The sequence below is a fragment of the Artibeus jamaicensis genome, unplaced genomic scaffold (genome assembly GCF_021234435.1).
Source record: "Artibeus jamaicensis isolate MK-2021 breed Jamaican fruit bat unplaced genomic scaffold, CSHL_Jam_final contig_240, whole genome shotgun sequence".
In the NCBI taxonomy this organism is placed as follows: domain Eukaryota; kingdom Metazoa; phylum Chordata; class Mammalia; order Chiroptera; family Phyllostomidae; genus Artibeus; species Artibeus jamaicensis.
Genome location: NW_026521506.1, coordinates 10,538,344 through 10,558,612, shown reverse-complemented (window position 1 = coordinate 10,558,612; position 20,269 = coordinate 10,538,344). Strand labels below are relative to the sequence as shown.

General features: G+C 38.3%; 2 protein-coding genes across 4 annotated transcripts in view; one reads left to right on the top strand and one right to left on the bottom strand.

Moving 5' to 3' along the window:
- The first annotated feature begins 1,943 nt into the window (after positions 1-1,943).
- GPR119 (G protein-coupled receptor 119) lies at positions 1,944-2,951 on the top strand. The gene has a single exon (XM_037147083.2). It carries the CDS (start codon positions 1,944-1,946, stop codon positions 2,949-2,951), a length of 1,008 nt encoding a protein of 335 aa, XP_037002978.2.
- Positions 2,952-14,608: 11,657 nt separating this feature from the next.
- SLC25A14 (solute carrier family 25 member 14) overlaps positions 14,609-20,269 on the bottom strand; it is a 31,146-nt gene continuing 25,485 nt past the window's right edge. For all 3 annotated transcript variants that reach the window (XM_037147125.2, XM_037147126.2, XM_053662378.1), the window contains exons 10-11: positions 16,018-16,098; positions 14,609-15,049 (exon numbers count right to left, since the gene is read on the bottom strand). In XM_037147125.2, the coding sequence (XP_037003020.1) occupies positions 15,008-15,049; positions 16,018-16,098 (123 nt within the window). In that variant the 3' untranslated portion in view covers positions 14,609-15,007. The remainder of the gene's footprint in view (positions 15,050-16,017; positions 16,099-20,269) is intronic.

The window sequence follows — 20,269 nt, the reverse complement described above, 5'->3', positions numbered from 1 at the left end:
CAAAGGTGGGCTGTGTTGAAGCCTTGTGTGTCCCACATTCCCATTCCAGCTGAAATCTCTTGGTATCCATGAAGAGAGCAGCAGACAGCCCCATGCAGTCAGTGTAGATGAAGCACTCTTTTGTATCTTTGGTGACAGCCCAGTATGACCAGCCTTTAATGCATTCATTATGGAATAATTTGACCAGTGAATAAACCCTCTCATCCTTTTTTTACATATATTTTATTCATTTATTTTTTAGACAGGAGAAGGGAGGGAGAAACACAGGGAGAGAAACATCAATGTGTGGTTGCCTCTCATGTGCCCTAACTGGGGACCTGGCCCACAACCCAGGCATGTGCCCTGACTGGGAATCCAACCAGCGACCATTGGGTTCACAAGCCAGTACTCAATCCACTGAGCCACCAACTGGTTAGAAATGCAGATTCTCAAGCCCACTGAAGACTTAATGAATCCAAAACTCTGTAGATGAGGCCCAAGCCCTATAGGGGATTCTGATGCACTCTTAAGTTTGAGCATTGGCTTGAAAAGGGCCATCTTGACTATATGCATGGAGTCTAGGCTGGGGAAACAAAAGCATACCTTATATCCAGGTATAAAATAGGCCAAGTGCCAAGCGACTGAAATCAGCCTTCTAATGGATGTTACACACCACAGTCTTTCTGACCCTTTATAGGAGAGACATCTGCCAAAGGCCCATTCATTCTGTAAAACATCTGAATATATTTGCCTCCAACCCTGCACCTTGTTCCACTCTGTCACTTAAAATAATCTTTCCCATTTGTGCTCTCACCTGAAATGAGTAAATATGCTTCTAGCCACCCCTTTCCCCACCCTTTCTTCTTGGTATCCATGAAGAGAGCAGCAGGCAAAAGGTTAGTTCTAGTGTACCCAAGCAAATGGATAGATATACAACCTAAAATAGGAGTGACCTACAGAGCTGCTCTCCAAGCCCATCTCACCTGCTTCAATAATACCACCACCCTTTGTTAGCAAATGGAAAATTCCACAACCAAACATTAGAGCAGACACTTTTCTAGAATGCAGTCCACCTCCTCTTCTCCTGTTCCAGAAATACCTCAGGTCTACAGGATCAAGAAAGGCAAGAGTACATGATAAAGAAAGGCAAGGCTGGCAGCCACTGCTCATGACCAGAAAAATGGCCTGACATGGTGCAGAAAAATTCTCAATGAGTACATCCAACAGAAACGAATGCCTTAGACAGGGATGGGCTCTATTCTAAATGGAATGAAGACTATTAACAATTCTCAGCTTTGTTTTTTACACCCTTATAGGTTCTCAACTAATTGAATTCTGAGGGATGAGGAAGAGGGGAACAGCACACCCTGTTTCAGAGAATTAGAATCTGAGGCATTAGGAAGCAGTAACTGAGAATTAGGTATTAAGCAAATCCTTAATTAAGCTGAGGTTAGTTGTTAAGCTCACAGTTGAGGATGATGAAGAAAAGAAGTGAAAATTAATATCCAGCTATGGCAGAAGAAAAAGTGTGGTTAGAATCAATTACATCTTCTGCCAGACAGGAGACCTGCTGAATGCTCCAGTCCCTCCAAAGTCCATCAAGCATCAGTGAAAGGAGAGAGAGCCTGGCGAGACAGTGTGCACTAGGTACTTGAGAGTTGTCTAGTAACTTGGTTGTTGGAGGGGGAGGGACTAGCTCAGGATCCAGGGGAGATCTGCACGGAAATTGCTGCCTTCAGAGAGCTGGGGAGGCAAGAGGCTGAGGTCTGAAAAAGAGAGGGTGAATGATTATTAATAACCAGCAGGATCCCAGAGATGGCAAGCTGCCAGCCTGGACTGCCAGTGATGACCAGAATTGTGCAGCAGGTCTGACTGAATTCACAGCTTATTCTCCCTCAGCCCACAAGAATTTGAGTTGGAGAGCCAACATGCTCTGGTAAGTGGAAATCCTGACACTTCCAGAGATGGAGTCATCTTTCCCATTTGGAGTGATTCTTGCTGTCCTGGCCTCCCTCATTGTTGCTGCTAATGCACTAGTGGCCGTGGCTGTGCTGTTGTCGATCCACAAGAATGTTGGTGTCAATCTCTGCTTCACCTTGAATCTGGCTGTGGCTGACACCTTGCTTGGTGTGGCCATTTCTGGCATAGTCACAGACCAGCTCTCCAGACCAGCTCATCCCACACAGAAGACCCTGTGCAGCCTTCGGATGGCATTTGTCACTTCTTCTGCAGCTGCCTCTGTCCTCACAGTCATGCTGATTGCCTTTGACAGGTACCTTGCCATCAAGCAGCCCCTCCGCTACTTCCAGATCATGAATGGGCTCGTGGCTGGAGCCTGCCTTGCTGGGCTGTGGTTGGTGTCTTACCTCATTGGCTTCCTCCCACTTGGAATCCCTATGTTCCAGCAGACCAGCTACCAGGGCCCCTGCAGCTTCTTTGCTGTGTTTCACCCACGCTTTGTGCTCACACTCTCCTGCATTGGCTTCTTCCCAGCCCTCCTCCTCTTTGTCTTCTTCTACTGTGACATGCTCAAGATTGCCTCTGCGCACAGCCAGCAGATCCGAAAGATGGAGCATGCAGGAGCCACCGCTGGAGCTTACCAGCCCCCACGGACTCCCAGCGACTTCAAGGCTGTCCTCACGGTAGCTGTTCTCATCGGGAGCTTCACTCTATCCTGGACCCCATTTCTTATCACTGGCATTGTGCAAGTGGCCTGCCAGGAGTGCCACCTCTACATAGTGCTGGAACGGTACCTGTGGCTGCTTGGTGTGTGCAATTCCCTGCTCAACCCACTCATCTATGCCTATTGGCACAAGGAGGTGCGGCAGCAGCTCTATCAGATGGCCCTGGGAGTGAAGAAGGGGCTTGCTTCATTACTTCTCCTTCTCTTGGGCAGGGATGGTGGCCCAGAGGTGTCAAGGGAAAGTTCCTGTCACGTTGCCACTATCTCCCACCCACAGCTTGATGGCTAAGATGGTAAGGACAAAGAAGTTCAAAGTGCCTTTTCCCTCCTCTCTCAGGGTCCCAAATAGTAGATCAGAAGGAGCGAGAGGAATGAGAGCATTTATTTCAGGCAATGGACCACCCTCACACTACCTCATCCCAGACTACTGAGAGGTAACTGATGCAGAGTGCTGACTTTCTTCTATAATGTTTCCTCATTTGCAAATCTCCACTCCTCTTGGTCCTTCTCTTGTAAAATGAGTCTGTTTCTCCTGAACAAGTATACTTACTTAAAATAAGAAATTACTACTATAAAGATGCTTAACAGTCAAACTCTATTTTTTATTACACTAGAGGAGCACCCTTCAATAGGAATATAATGCAAGCCACATATGTAGGTTTAAATGTTCTAGTAGCCACATTAAAAGGATAAAAAAAAAAGAAACAGGTGAAACTAATGTTAATGCTTCATTTAACCCAATATATCCAAACATTATTTCAATGTAATAAATATAAAAAAACTATTACATTATTTTTTCATGCTAAATCTTTGAAGTTTTGTGCGTATTTTACTCTTACAGAACATCTCAATTCAAACTAGCCATATTTCAAATGCTCAATAGCCACACATGGCTAGTGGCTACCATATTAAACAACATAGCACTAGAGAAATGAAGTTCTGTTGTTTTTAACTGTTTACTATAGTAATTGCTTTGGTAAAGCAAAAAGTCCTGTCCCCTGATGCAAATCAGACATTTTAAGTAGTGAGTTTGTACAAAATGTAGGAACCTGTATTAGATTCAAAAGCATGTGTTTCCCCATACTTCATGGTGTTCAAAAACAGTGGGTTTTTGGGAAATAGCCTATCTTGTGATTTTTTTTCTATTAAACTTCCCAGTACACCACATTTCTAACCCTGTGTTGACTCTTTCCTTCAGTTGGCCTCCTACTTCACTTGTAGCTACTTGATGATGACAATGCTGAACCACAAATTCTGAGACACTGGAAGGGAAAGGAGAGGAAAAGGGGGTAGATAACCAAGGAAAGCACTACCAAGCTCTCCACACTGGGCCCACTTTGCTCCTCAGAGCTTTACCTTTTTCCATTTGCTCCCAAACTTTCATTTTCCTAAGAAACTTGATCACATATGAAGATGTTTCCAAAACAACTCAGGAGACCAGCTGAGGAACAGGTGCCTCTTTCTGCTCTTTGTGGGTACAGAAAATGACTGTTGGCATCTGAGAATTATACTCAGGCTCCCTCTGGGAAACCTGGCAGTAGAAATTCAAAAACAGGGTGGGGAAGAAGCCCGGGAACTATGCTCAGCCTTCCTGAGCTTCCCTGTAACCCTTTCCTCACCCTCCTGGTCTTCACAGTGAATTCCTAGAATGTTTGTCTCTTAAGACCCTAAACTAGTTTATCTCCCTAGAAAGATGAATAAAGAGGGCAAGAAGAAACCTCAACAGTATGGATTAATTTGTCTAGGATTTGGTGCCAAAACAACCTTGGAAAGTTAACTACTCTGTATCTCTAAAATGATGGCCTGAGAATACATTTGAGCCCAATGTCTAATTTCCAGAAACCTGTGAAAATTTTCATTCAGATCTAACTGTGATGTTCAGAAGCTGGAAGGAATCTGTCATTATCCCTCTCAAAAGGATGGCACCACACCATGACACTGCACTTAGGTTTTAAATCCCCTTCAACCTTAAATGAACTCCTAGTTTGTTTGCCCTAAATTGTTCAAAGGTTAATGGTCATCCCTTTCAATTTCCATACTCTCAAAAATTTCCTCCTATCTTCCTCCTCTACCTTCAGGACAAATTATGTTTCTAATTTATTCTATTTTTTAAAGATTTTATTTATTTATTTTTAGAGAGAGGAGAAAGGAGACAGAAAGGGAGGGAGAGAAACATCCATGTGGTTGCCTCTCACGCGCCCCCTACTGGGGACCTGGCCTGCAACTCAGGCATGTGTCCTGACTGGGAATGAAACTGGTGACCCTTTGGTTTTCAGGCCGGCACTCAATCCATTGAGCCACATCAGCCAGGGCTCACTAATTTATTCTAATATGTAAATCCTCCTTTGGCAGATCTTTTTGCAGTGGCTTTGCTTACCCCTCTGGCCCAGAGGAGGACTGTGCTTGCCTTCACCATAGTACGCTTTGTGTTCCTTGACAACAGGAGAACTTTATCACTGTCAAGGGGATGATGGAAGCTAATATGATTTGAAGTGTTGACTGCCCAGCAAGGACCAGTTATGTCAGAAATAAGGCATACTCTTGGATTTGGTTATGAATTACTGGGAACTAGGTAAAACAAAAACAGTAACTGGGTTCTTGGACAAAATTGAAAGCTGCCTCCAGTGAGTGCCCTTCTTATTGGTGGTTCAAGGCTTAATTTCCTGGCTTTGATGCAAAGAATTTATCTTGCCAAGGTAACACAAGCAAAGTATAATGGAAATTAGTTAATTACAGGGTAAAGGCAGGATCTGAGGGGAGGCTAGGTGATTATTGTGTTGTTAGATTCAGTCTGAGAAACCCTGCTATCCCTGGGAGTCAGTATGTGCAATGGAAAAATTATGGGCTTTGAAGTCCAACAGGCCAATGTTCAAATTATGACTCAGTCATTTAAATTCTCAAAGCTGTAGTTTCCTCATTTATAAAATTGGGGTAATAATGTCTGCTTTCTATGGTTATAGTGAGGACTAACTCCAATAACATATGTGACAAATGCCTAGTAAACTACAGCACATTGTTAGTGCTCAGAAAATGTTCTCTCTTCCTTAAAAATCCAGAAGAATAAAACATCAAACTGGCCAATTTAAGGGTACCCATCGTATCTGTAGATGTTATGACCTCCAGGACAAGGATAATTAGGCTCTGAACTGTGCATTCCTCAATCCTTGAATAAGGTTTATTAAAATGAGTGGTGAGAGGGGACTCAGGTTGAAAAACACAAAAAGTAAAATCTAATATTTTAGCAAGATCAAGGCAGAGCAGATACAAGCAATGCACTATTATCATACACTTGGGCTTAAGAGTAACTGAACTTAAAAACACTGCATATAAAAAGCCACCACAAGCAGAGATACAGAATGCCATGCAAAAGTCTAGTGGCCTTCTTTGACACAGCCTCCTTCACAGAAAAGGGAATGCACTGGAGAAGAGACATTGGATTTCATTCATGCGTCCAATGTTGTCTCTGCGTAGATTTGAAAAAAGCCAGATCCTGTTCAGCAATTTGATCAAACTAGCCAAATGATATTAAGATCTTGTAAGACAGAATGTAGGTCAATTGGTCCCATGTATAATTTCCATAAACAGCTTATTGTGAATTTGTTATGAAAATTGTGATGACTAAGTTTTATACTGATTCCTCAGGTAGCTAACATTACACATAGCACAACTCAGTTCCAGAGGACTACTCGAGAACACACAGCACTCAGAACATGTCCAGGGGCATTTTGAGTGGTCTCACAAGTGTTAGAGAGGCAGGTTTCCCTAATCTACCAACACTCACCTGCTTGTCCACATAACCAATATAAGCCCATTTCTGAGAGTTGGCTGGCCAGCCAGTTAGTCTTGGGATATCTTTTTCCTATATGGAGGAGAAGTGATCATGGTTCAGATGGGAAATGAATTCATGACTTTTATTTCATTCTCACTTAGTAACTGACAAAACTGAATAGGAACCAGTGAAATCAGCAGGCATCAGAGATACTTCATGGACACAAATATAACAAGAGGAAAAATGGTGTTGATAGCTGAGCAACAAGAGCAACAACAGACCTAAGGCCAGACCACAACTCCTTGGCTGCCGTCAGCCACTCACTTATTTTGTGACTCTTTCAGTACCTTCCATGTCATCCTTCAAATTGCTGACTGCTCTGGAATTTCCTCCTTTTAATTGAAAAAAATCTTCATTTGTTATTCCTGCAGTTATATAAACTCAGTGATGGTGCCTACAGGTGTCAACTGTCATTCATTCATCTGTCTGCCTACCCCACAAACATTCATTCAGAGTGAGGTATTAAAATTGCCTCAGCTTTCCTGGGGCAATTATATTGATGTTAGAGATATATATTGATGCATATATAGTTGTAATTATTCTTTGCTGATTATAAAAGCAATTTTTGATTATTTTAGAAATTTTTGAAAATACATAAAGTAACCTGTAATTGCATCATCCACAGATGATCACTGTTATTCTCCGTTTTCTTCACTTAACATTATATTGTGTACTTGTTCTATCATTAAGTTTCCTTTGAAAATATGTCTTCTAAAGGTTGTGTGTTCTTTTTCAGCATGAGCATATAATATTTTAACCATTTCCTTATAGTTATACCTTTATTTTATTTCCAATTTCTCACTGTTATAATAGCATTATAGATACCCTTGTGTATAAATATTTGACATGTCTGTTTAATTCCTTAGGATAAACAGTATTACTAGGTCAAAGAGCATTAAACATCTATAAGCATTCTGATTATGTTTTTGCTGGCATTTCTTAAAGTGTAATGTTTCCCTAAGGTATCTGCTAAGAAAAGTCAAAAGTGAGCCATAAATGAACAGACTACACTGATATGAATATCCCAAAGAAATAAAAGTGCATGATTTTCTGAAAATATTAACCATACAAAGGGGGTTTATTCAGTTGTTTTTCAGAAAAGAAAATTTATGGATATGTTCTACTGCTAGAGTTAATTGGCAAATTTAGAAATCTGAACTAATGGGGCACAGCACTTTAAGAACAACCCTCACAGTACAACTAGATCATCAACCCAGCATTGTATGATATCCAGGTATTGATTTCAATGTATTTTCACTCTTAAAATTTTCTGAGGCAGTTGCTTTGTGCAATACCTAAAATGCTGAGGCATGAGAATATGAAAACATAATCATATGGAGCCAGGAGACAGGTCTTGATACAGTTGAGCCTTGAAGCTGTAGTCTCACAGCCTTGCAGAGAGTGAATGGTGTGCTCCACCTAATGGATCAACTGTAGTGGGGTAAAGTGCATGAGAGCTTAACATGCTACTACCCAGCCATATGTTCACTGGATTTATAAGCTGTTGGGACCATAATCAGCCACTGGGCTCAAAGAACCCTCTCATGAGGAGTCCTAGAAACGAGCGGTGCAGCTGCTAAGGGTCTCAGAGTCGGTTTCAATGCACAAAGCAGCTTCTATTTTTTTTCAAAGCATTTTCTATACAACGGGACAGGCAGAATTCATTTGCTTTGGAGCACTGGAGGGGCTAAAATCATGTAAGACCAAGGGCCTGAAGGAAGGGTCTCTTTTATTTGTTTAGGTTTGTTTGTATTTGGTGTATGTCACCCAACAACCCTGTGATTGAATCATATTTCCCACTTACTATAATAAATCCACATCAGCTCCAGTTCTGTCTCAATTGTGTTGACATTATGCACTAAAAAGCTGATAAACACACTGAGATAACACAGTCATTGGCCCAGTAAAATGCCACGCTGTCTTACAAAACTGTTCATTGTGCTTTTATCACTCATAATATTTTTGTAGATTTGCCCCCTGGGCCATTTAACAAATACTAAAGCACTTCCTACAGAAAAGCAAATTGGTGTCATATTGTCTCAGAGGAAGTTTAAAAAGTGAGAAAACTGAACCAAAAAATTATTGCTGAATGGTGAGAGGTTATTTCAAATGTGAAAAAGACTTACAATCCAAAATTTCAACTACTAAAGTATCTAAGATTATCGGATCCCTTAGTAGTCTTAAACACTGATGTGTTAAATTGGTATCGTTATTTACTAAATACATGGGACAGACAAGGATACATGAGGAGTGTTTATAGTTAGTTAGGTGCAGCCCAAAATACGACTGAATTTTGATGCTGTGATACTGAATAGAGAGAATAAATATCCTTTACTGAAACCTTAGGAATTAAGATTAATACAAAGTGGTCATTCTGAGAAAATATTAATATATTTGTTTTTTAAAAAGCAGTATTACTTTAACTTACATGTAACATCCTGACTGGCTAGGCTAACAAAAATATTATCCCTTATATGGTATACTTTAGTGAATAGGAAAAAAGTATTTATAATCAGGTTCATAATAGTTTAATCATTCCTCCCATAAATTTGTAAGACTAATAACACACTTCTTTGCACTGGATGCGAGAGGGTGAGAAGCCTACCCCATGTTCACATTATTCAATTTCAAACTAGAGGCATCTGTATCAATAATTCCAAGTTCTTTAATAAATAGTACAACACACAAGAACAAGGTCCTCTGTGTGTTGTTGGGCTAGTGATGAAGGAGGTCCTGGAGAAGAAAGACCAACAAAGGAAAGAGAGGGAAAGCAGTAGAAAAGTGGAGAATAAAAGTTATACATTTTACAGTCACATGCCTCCAGGAAAATAGTTGAAGTGCAGTATTACAGTTAAGTGTCAGAGAGTGACCAACCACAACTACTGACCTTCTTTCTCCCAGGGCGCTATAAAGATAGGGGAATTAATGAAATCAATATTCTTTACTGCTCACCTGCCATAAACTTTAAGTGAGCCTAGACATGGCTGAGTCAGTACACCTCTAGCATAGTGATTACGAGCATGGGCTCATTGACCAGACTGCCCAGGTTAGAATATTAGCTCTGCTATTTCCTTGTAACAAAAGTATTTTACCTTTCTGTACCTCAGTTTCTCATTGAAAAATAAGAATAGTACCTACCTCATAGGGCGGTTGGAAGAATGTAAGCAGAGTTTTATAAACACAATATACTTATAACAGTATCTGGCACATAATAAAGCAATATTAAGTGCCAGTTGTTATTATCATTATCATCATCATCATTATTATAGTTGTATCATGCTCTAGCCTCTCAAATTAAAAAAATTAAATGATTAAAGAAAGAAAAAATTAAAATAATGAAAACTTTTTCATCATATAGCCTACAGACTTTGATTATTATTTTATCCCTTCAAACTCAGGGGTTCCTAATCAGAAATGTCAGTCATTTGATCTTCTGGTCGCTGGTAACATGACGGATTTGCTTATTCCAAAGGAAAAATATCCATGTAATCATCTGGAGTTAATATGAATCAATCTGTATTTTTTAAATTTATTTAATTATTGTTCAAGTACAGTTTTCTGTCTTTTACTCCCATCCCAGCCCACCCCCCCAGCGCTCCCCACCTCCCTCCCATTTCCACGCCCCTTAGTTCTTGCCCTTGTGTCCTTCATACTTGTTCCTCCAAATCCCTCCCCCTTTTTCCCCTTAAATTCCCTTCCCTCTCCCCTCTGGTCACTGTCCCCTTGTTCTCTATTTCAGCGTCTTTGCTTTTATTCTGCTTGCTTGTTTGTTTTATTGTTTAGCTTCCTGTTAAAGGTGAGATCATATGGTATTTGTCTTTCACCACCTGGCTTATTTCAGTCAGAATAATGCTTTCCAGTTCCATCCAAGCTGTTGCAAAGGGTAGGAGCTCCTTCTTTCTTTCTGCTGCATAGAATTCCATTGTGTAAATCTGTATTTTGTTACTAAGCAGATTCATTGAAATTCCTCACTAGCCATCCCAATCACATTCTAGTCTTTAGAAAAAAAGTTGCTGGAGATATAATTTACACACCATAATGATTACCTATTTAAAGCACACAATTTAATGTTTATTAGTACATTTACAGAGTTGTGCAACCATCACCATAACCTAATTTCAGAACATTGTCATCCCAAAATGAAATTTTATACCCATTTCCAGTCCCATCCATCCCTCCCGCAAGCCATAGGCAACCACTAATTTATTTTCTATCTTTATGGATTTTTCTATTCTGGATATTTAATTTAACTGGGATGATATCATATGTGTTTTTTTTTGTGTTTGACTTCTTGCTTTTATAATGTTTTCAAGATTAATCCATGTTGTAGCACATATCAGCACTTCATACCTCGATGGCTGAATAATACTCCATTGTATGGATAAACCACTATTTGTTTATTCACTCATTAGGTGATAGACATATAGGTTGTTTCTTCCTTTTCATTTTCACTTCTCTCTTACAATCCAAATCCTATCCTTTAGCAAGTCATTATTTGCTATTCACCAAAATATAGGTATTTCAATCACGTCTGACAGCCTCTACTGCCACTACCATCATCCAAGCCACCATCACTTCTTGCTTGTATCATCACATTAAACTCTAGGTACATGCTCACCTCAGGGCCTTTGCATTTGCTTTAAACCTATATTGGCTTTTATCTCACCTCCTATAGACTTCAATCAAATTTGGCTTTCTCAATGTACAACCTTGCCCCAATATTCCCCATTCCTCTTCCTTGCTTTATTTTTCTACCAAGCATCTATCATCTTCCAATATATTATATGTTTACTTATTAATCTTCCATTATATCTCCCTTCTATACACAGTAAGCTGCGTGACACAGAGATACATGTTGAATAAATATATAGTTAAAAGTATTAGGTGCTTTTCCCCAAGTGCTTTTATTTTCCCTTAAAAACCTATTCTTTATCTATCATCCCATTATCAATAATTCAAAATTTAACTTCATTCCATTTAAATCCCACAGTATTTGCTGAACCCTTGCTATATTTTAGGCATTTTATCAGATCTTTGAATATTGATCAATTCACTTATTCACTTAACAAATATTTATTAAATATAATGATGCTATGCACTGAGAACACAACAATAAACAAAATCAACAGAATCCCTATTTTTATGAAGCTTACAGGCTGATGGGAGATAGAGATATTAATCACATAGTCACACAAATATAGTTACAAATACATAGTACAAGAAATTATAATGAACCCTGGTTGGGTTGCTCAGTTGGTTGGAGCATTGTCCCATACACCAAAAGGCTGAGGGTTTGATCCTGAGTCAGGGCACATGCCTAGGTTATAGGTTCCATCCCCAGTGGGGGCACATACAGGAGGCAACTCATTAATGTCTCTCACATTTCTCTCTCTCTCTCTCTCCCTCCCCTCCCTCCCTTCTCTAAAATCAATAAACATATCCTCGGGTGAGAATTAGGGAAAAAAGAAATTACGAGAAAAATTCTTTACATTGTTGAAGAGAAAATCAATGGAAAATTCCACTGAAGAAATTACATTTACCTGGAGGTAAATGAAACCCAATTTTCAATATATATAAACTTAAGAAACTATCTTTCACTCTAATACCAGCGATTTTCAACCTTTTTCATCAAGTGACACACAAAAACTAATTACTAAAATTCTGCAGCACACCAAAAAATATATATTTTTGCTGATCTGACAAAACCTAGGTATAATTTTGATTCATTCACACTGGACAGCTACTATTGTGTTGGCTGTTTATTTGACAATCTAAGGAAAAGAGGTCAGTGCCCCTAACTAAATAGTCAGGTATTACATGTTCTTTTTTCAAATGAACACCCATTTTTTATTAGTAAGTATATATTTTAAACCTAAAATACATATATATTTTCTTAATTTTTTATTGTTATTCAAGTATAGTCATCTGCATTTTTGCCCCACCATGCCCCCCACTCCACCCACCTCCACCTACCACCCTCAAACCCACCCCCCTTTGACTTTGGAAGACATTTTGGAACTTTCTTATAAAACTAAATTTATTCTTACCATACCATCCAGCAATTGTACTCTTTGGTATTTACCCAAATGAGCTGAAAACTTGTGTTCACACACACACACAAAAACTGCACATGAATAATTTATAGCAGCTTTATTCATAATTGCCAAAACTTTGAAACAACCAAGACATCCTACAGGAGATGGATGTCTCCTATGATATATCCAAATGCAAAAAAAAAAAAAAAGAGAGAGAGAGAGATGAAGCCACAAACAGCTGTGGAGGAACCTTAAGTGCATACTACTAAGTGAAAGGAGCCAATCTGAAAGGATTTCATACTGAGTGATTCTGACTATATGACGCTCTGGAAAAGGCAAAACCATAGAGACAGTAAAAGGATCAATAGATTCCAGTGATTATGGGAGAGAGAAGACTAAGTAGGCAGACAACAGAGGATTATCAGGACAGTGAAACTATTCTGTATGATGCTATGATGGTAGGTAACATGTCATTATACATTTTGCAAAACCCACGGAATGTGTAACACCAAGAGGGAACCCTAATGTAAATGATGGATTTGAGGTAAAAATGATATGCCAATGTAGGTTATAACAAATGAATCACTCTGGTGATGAATTTTGATGGGGGAAAGCTGGGCACATGTCCAAATAGGGAATATGTGGGAAATCTCTGTACCTTCTGCACAGTTCTGTTGTGAACCTAAAACATCTCTTTAAAAAGTCTATTAAAATTAATTTTGAAAAAGTAGTACTTTAGACTGACAGTTTAGAAGCCACTGTGGGGTGGTAGAATGAAACAAAGAAATATGGTAACTTTGTTCTAGTCTCAAACCCACCACAATCTGGCTATGTGATTTAGAACACATTTTCTTAGTTTATTTGGACCCTGTTTTGTCTACCTCTACATAAAAGGGAATAGATTTCAGTGTGCCCTAATCTTTTTAGGGTTGTTCTGTTCCAGATTACCCTCCACACTAGGGTTATCTTCCTAAAAAAACAAAAGCTGGTTATATTATTTACCTATTTTAAACTTCCTTTGTCTGCCCCACCTCTCAGGATAAAAGTCAAACTTTCCTTGCGCATATAGAGACTCTTCATAATTTGTCCCTTTAGCCACACTATTCTTATTTCCTTTCATTCTAGCCTACATTTCTTTACAAGTGCTTCTCAAAGTATAATCTAAGGTCCCCCGGCATTGACTGCCTATAACAAAAGCAAAATGCCTTTAACCCAAGTAAGGTTAGGTTCTCAAATGATGGGACACAAGAACCTACATTTGCACAGGATTGCCAAGTAATTCTGCCCCACGTGGTTTTTGAAACCCTACATCTTTGCCACTCTGAACTTTTCCCCATTCTCCCACCTGGAATGTCATTTCCTGCATCATCCACATGGTAACTAACATCTGCTTTTTAGCACAAATGTCACCTCCACTATGAAGCCTTTGCGCAATCCCCTAAGTAACTGGCTATTCCTTCCTCTGTGCTCCTGCAGAACTTTGTTTATTTTTCACATAGTACTTAGTGCCTACTATAATTATTGACTTAAATTGTTTCTCCTACTATGATGTGAGTTTGGAAACAGAGATTGTCTTAACTTTTTTATATTCCCAGCATCTAGTACATAATACACACATAATGTTTTCTTGAACAAACAATGAATGGATAAAGATGAAGAAACTAAACTACTCATTCCACAAATATTTGAGTGCCTACAATGTGCTAGGCACTCTTCTAGTACAAGAAAGTAGGCAGAACTTTTTGCACATAAGACAATTAGAAGCTAGACACAAGGTTCTAGTTTAAGCCTTTTTAAAGCACTTTATCTGAAGAAACTTCCAAATGAGTTACTTGTTTTTTTTTATTATTTATGCTTAGGAAAGGACCATTTGCCTGATGTTTACACATGAGTGGCATTATGACAGTGAATGACAGTGGGGAAAAAGCAATATATTTAGTCACACTTAATCTGTTCCCATAAATGTGCTTAGGTGTCTAGACTCAATTTCATAGTCACCTTCTCTTTACCACTTTCAGGAAAATGGAACTTATAAAGAGTTGGCAAATGAGAAAATACTAAATGAAGACAAAGACAAAGTGATTCTTGCAATAAATACTTTAATGAGAACCAAGGTCTGTAACATACGTAGCAGTAACTGCCCTAACCTATGCCTTCTGCTCTAGTCTGGGGCTAACCAACTACACTTAACCCACATTTGAAAAGAAGGCCATTTTCAATGTCACCCATCAGTATCCATCTTCACAGAAGATACCAATCAGGGTCCAGAATCTCAATGTTAATACCTCCTCTCGGGGAAGTTAACATGGTAACACAAACAAATGAACAATTTTGAATCATCCTATTGTTCTTCCATCAGGAGGCTCTTGGGAGACCAATGGTTCAGTAAACACTTACAAGTTTGTCAAAATACATTTGAACAAGGAAACAGAGAAAAGAGTAAAAAGGTTGGCAGGGCTTGGTTCACATATAATTCAGTTCTTAGATCTGAAGCCTCTTAAGCTGCTCGTATGTGATAAAAAACTGAAGATTAAGTCATGGAAGATCACTCAGATAATACTGAAAGCCAAATCAGTTCTAAAATTGTGCATTGCATTCTTAAATTAAGGTACTTAGACTGTGCTATTCTAAGTTGCACTTGCTTACGTTTTTTTACAAAACAATTCCTGACAAATCAAGCATGCACTGAGTGCCCACCATGTGCCTGTTTTCATCATTGGTATTCAGTGATATAAACAGATTAAAACTCTAACATACTCATAGTCTTCAGGGACACACAACACACACACAACCAAGAACATCAATGACAACAAACATATAGTTCAGCGCTAGAATGACTGTTACAAACATTAGGTGATCAGAGCAATCCCAAGGAGGGAGAAAGATACTATTTCCATTGACCTATAGGCAAGAAATTACTATTCAATCCTGCAATGCTCACCACTACACACACGACACCACACACAGGGTCCAATTCATGGCTCTGCATGTAGAAGGCACTCAAATGTAGCTAAAAGAAGGAGATACACCCCTGAGGAAACAGCCCTAATTGACCCTGGATTCCTTCACCCTACCAATGTTTTCTGTCTTACAATGTCCCTAGCCGCTTGGCTCCTATAGTTAGGGGATAGGAAATATGGACCCCCTCAGCATGGAGTTTTCTGTGGGCATCTCCCAGCAGTTTCCAAAAACTTCACAGCACCTTCCAGATTTTGTTGTTGTTGTTAACTGATACTAACATATCAGTTAGTGCTTTATTGTTGTTGTTGTTGTTTTAGGTGGAAACTTTGCCATCTCTTTTCTAGTCCTTTCCGTTTGCTTTAGACTCCAACTGAAAGTCATTTCTAAATTCCATCATCAATGGTCACCATTAGAATTCCTGAGTTTGTCACTTGCCTAAAGGCTTCAAGAATCAAATTTTCCTTCCTATAGCCTAGAATTACCTGGGAGCTTGAAACATTTGCTTTCATTCTCATGTTCGAAAAGGATACAATGATGTTCCAAGGTCCAAGTCGAAGCCAGTTTGGCCAAAATCCTTTATAGAGAGCAAAAAAGCCCTCATGTTTCCACATCTGAGAGAAAGATAATAAAAAATAGTGAATTCCCTTTACTCTTTACATCTGACAATTACTTATATTTTAGTGCTCATCTTCTAAGCCCCTCCTCAACAACTTGTGGCTTCATGAATAGTCTCTTTTGTTTCTAAAGACACACATTTGAATTCATTTATAGTCTAAATCTACCCACCCATTCATTCAACAAATATTTGTGAAGCACCTAATATATGCAAAGTATTCTTGATGCTAAGATAATAGTAATACTAGTAAACAAGAGACAAAAAGTATTTGTGGTAGAGAGCTTCCAAGATGGTCCCCAAAGAAAGCCACCTCCAGTTATTCACACACTTGTGTAGGCACTTCCACACATACCAGGATTGGTCTGTATCACCAATAGAATAAGGCAGTAGTGAACACATGTCACTTTCAATGCTTTATTATTAAAAATGTTATATATATATATATATATATATATATATATATATATATATATATATATATATATATATATATATGGCTTCTGCCTTGTTCTCTCTTGGATCATTCACTCTGGAGGAAGCCAGCCTCTGTGTCAGGAAGAGAGGCCCACATGGTGAGAAACTAAGGCCTCTTACCAACAGCCAGAGAGGAATAGAGGTGTCCTACTAATAGCCACACGAATCATCTTTGAAGCAGATAACCCAGCCCCAATTAAGCCATCAGATGACTGAGGCCCTAGCTGACATTTGGACAACACCCTCATGAGAATCTAAGTTAAAATCCCTCAGCTAAACTGCTTCTGAATCCTTAACCCACAGAAAAATGCAAGATAATAAATGTTCGTTGTTTTAAGCACTGAGTTTTGGAGTAATTTGTTACACAGCAAAAGATAACTTATATAGTCCCTGCCCTCATGAAGTACATACTCCAGTGGAGCTGACAAATACATAAACTTACGTACATTCAGAAATATGCACTAATAAGAAAAGTAAAGCAAGGTAGGTGAATAGGGAGTTGGGCAAATCACTATCCTCTGAGTGTGGTTCATCATTGTAATTTCTGCGTAATGCCATGGCCTACCTCATATCAATGCTTTGAGGATCTGAGTTTGCATTTTCTGTTTCATACAAAGGGCTCTACACACACCAGGTGAAAGGTTATTATGAATTAAATGACAAATCATGTATATCAAAGGTCACAAACTGGTGGTGAATTTTGAATTCAATTTATAGAAACAGTTCCTATTTCATTGACAAATATCCATTAAGCAATTCTTGTGATTTAGACATTGTATTAGACATAGAAAAAATGTGATTTTGCCTTTCCACTGATGAAGTGAAACCATTATTCTAAAAATGGATATATCTGGATTAGACAACATTATCAGAATCCAGGTTTATAAATATCTCTTATCCCATCCTGTAGATTAGAAAATACTCAACTTCTTTGGACAAATACCCAAAGCAGAATTGCTGCATTGTATAGTGGTGATCATATTGTAAGGTATAAAAATGTTGAATCACTATATTATACACCTGGAACTAATATAATATTATATACCAACTATACTTAAATTTTAAATAACAAATAGTCAAGATAATTATCCTTACCATTTTTTAGAGGGCATAGCAATTCAATAAGGGCATTACTTAGGAAAACATGATGGTTAATGTAGTTCCCCCAATGGATCACCAGCAAATGCCCTGGTCTCAGATGAAAACAGATGTTGAAAAATTGTGAAAATCAGCAAAAATAAAGCCCACATGCAGATAACCTACAATCACAGATTGCTAAAATTACAAGGCATCTTAGAAATACAATACAACCACATCACCTCTCACATGAACTACCACAATAAGCCTCATAACTAGTCTACAATCTCTACCTAAAGAATCTTTTAACAATCTTTTGAAATTTTAGATTTATAATTTTATTTATTTATTTAGATTTTATTTATTTATCTTTAGAAGGGAAGGGAAGAAGAGAGGGAGAGAAATATCAATGTATGGTTGCTTCTCATGTGACCCCTGCTGGGAACTGGCCCCTGCTGGGAACTGGCATGCAACCCAGGCATGTGCCCTGACTGAGAATCAAACCGCGATCTTTTGGTTCGCAGGCCCGTGCTCAATCCACTGAGCTACACCAGCCAGGGCAATCTTTTGAAATTTTAAATCAGACAGTATCACTTTCCTGCTTGATGCTCTCCAATGACTTCCCAGTGGAATTCATTCTAATTAGAAGTTTTCTATGATGACCTATGGGATCCTACATGATTTAGTCCCTGCCTTTCTCTCTGGTTTTATTTCCTGCTATTGAATTAGCCAAAAAGTTCATTTAGTTTTTCCCCACAAAAGACACACTTCTTCATTTTCACCAATAACTTTATTGATTTGGATATTTTGAGTATGTCAGCTATTTCCCATGTGGTATAAGGTAAATTGTTCTCACTTAATGTCTTGATTTGATCACTATCAACTTCAAGCGGTCTACCTGACCATGGAGCATCATTCAATGAGAAACTTCCAGCACGAAATTTCACAAACCGCTTTTGACACATTTGATCAGTCACAGTACTTTCTCCATACACTGCACAATTTTTTTTTTGCATTTCAGTTGTGTTTTTCCTTTCTTGCAATAATAAAGCATAATATGCCAAAAATATTGCTTATTTTCTTCCATCTTCAATATTAAAATGGCTATAAAAAATTCACAAATTTTGATTTTTTTTAAATGAACAGTGATATGAGCCCTGCCTGGTGTGGCTCAGTAGATTGAGTGCTGGCCTGCAAACCAAAGGGTTGCCAGTTTGATTCCTAGTCAGGGCACATGCCTGGGTTGCAGGCCAGGTCCCCAGTAGGGGGCACAAGAGGCAACCACACATTGATATTTCTCTCCCTCTCTTTCTCCCTCCCTTCTTCTCTCTCTAAAAATAAATAAATAAAATCTTTTAAAAAACAAAAAATAAATGCATACTCATATGACAGCTGTCACAACACAATCTAACACAATTGTTTCAAATGAAGTTAAAGACAACTAAACATTTTTTCCATAAGATGGCTCTAATAACGAATCATTACTAGAGCCATCTTATGGGAAAAAAAAAACAAATGAACTTTTTGACTAACCCAATACTTTCTCCTTCATTTATCACACTCAGCCACATCAGCCTTCTTTTTAATGCTTGAACATGTCCAGCTCATTCCCAACTCAGAGCCTTTGTACCTTTTCCTTCTTTACGAAATACCTTTCTCTCAGATCTTCAAGTGGCCACCTTCTTCTTTTCATCATTCAGACTTCTGCTCTAATGTCACCTCCTCCCAGCCTTTTCCTGGTCACTCTAGCTAAAGCAGTTTTCCACCATCATCATGGAGTCACTATCTCATTATGTTCTGTTTCTTTCTTCATAACATTGACTTCTATCAGATATTATAGTTATTATTTGTCTGTTTATCATCTGTCTGCCTCAACTACAACAGAATCTCCAGGAAAGTAAGGAATATATTTGTCTCATTCAACATTATATCCCTACTATCTAACATTGTCTGGTGTATAAAGTTTCCAATAAATATCTAAATACATATTTATTGAGTACATGAACATACAAACACAGTGAGAGTCTCTAACACTACCATGAGCCATCTGAATCCTTATAAAGCTCCAAAACATTGACCAATTTCTTCACAACATTAGAACTAGGAAGCATACTTTTTGGCTTAGGCAGTTATGTGGAAACAAACAAGAATTTCTGTAAATAAACAGAGACAATAGGCTACTTCATAAAATTATACATTCATTCAACCAATAATTTGCTGTGAATAAACATTACATCCCTATAATGTTGATAAACAAGATGCACACTGCCTTGCCTTCAAGGAACTTACAATCCACTGGGTCAAGCAGATAGACATAAAAAGTAATTACAGAGAGGAGGGTTGTTGGGGGACAAGGTGAAAAAAAGTGAATGGATTAAGATGATATATATTTACTTATAATATACAATATTTTATTATATAATACATTTATTATATTACATGCAATATATAATATTACATAATGTACAACTGTCATATTACATATTGTATTATATACATGTATGCTGTATATCACATACTATAATATACTATATATATATATGATATTAGGTATTATATGCTATTTTATTATATATCTATAAAATACATAGACATGGACAACAGCATTGTGTTAA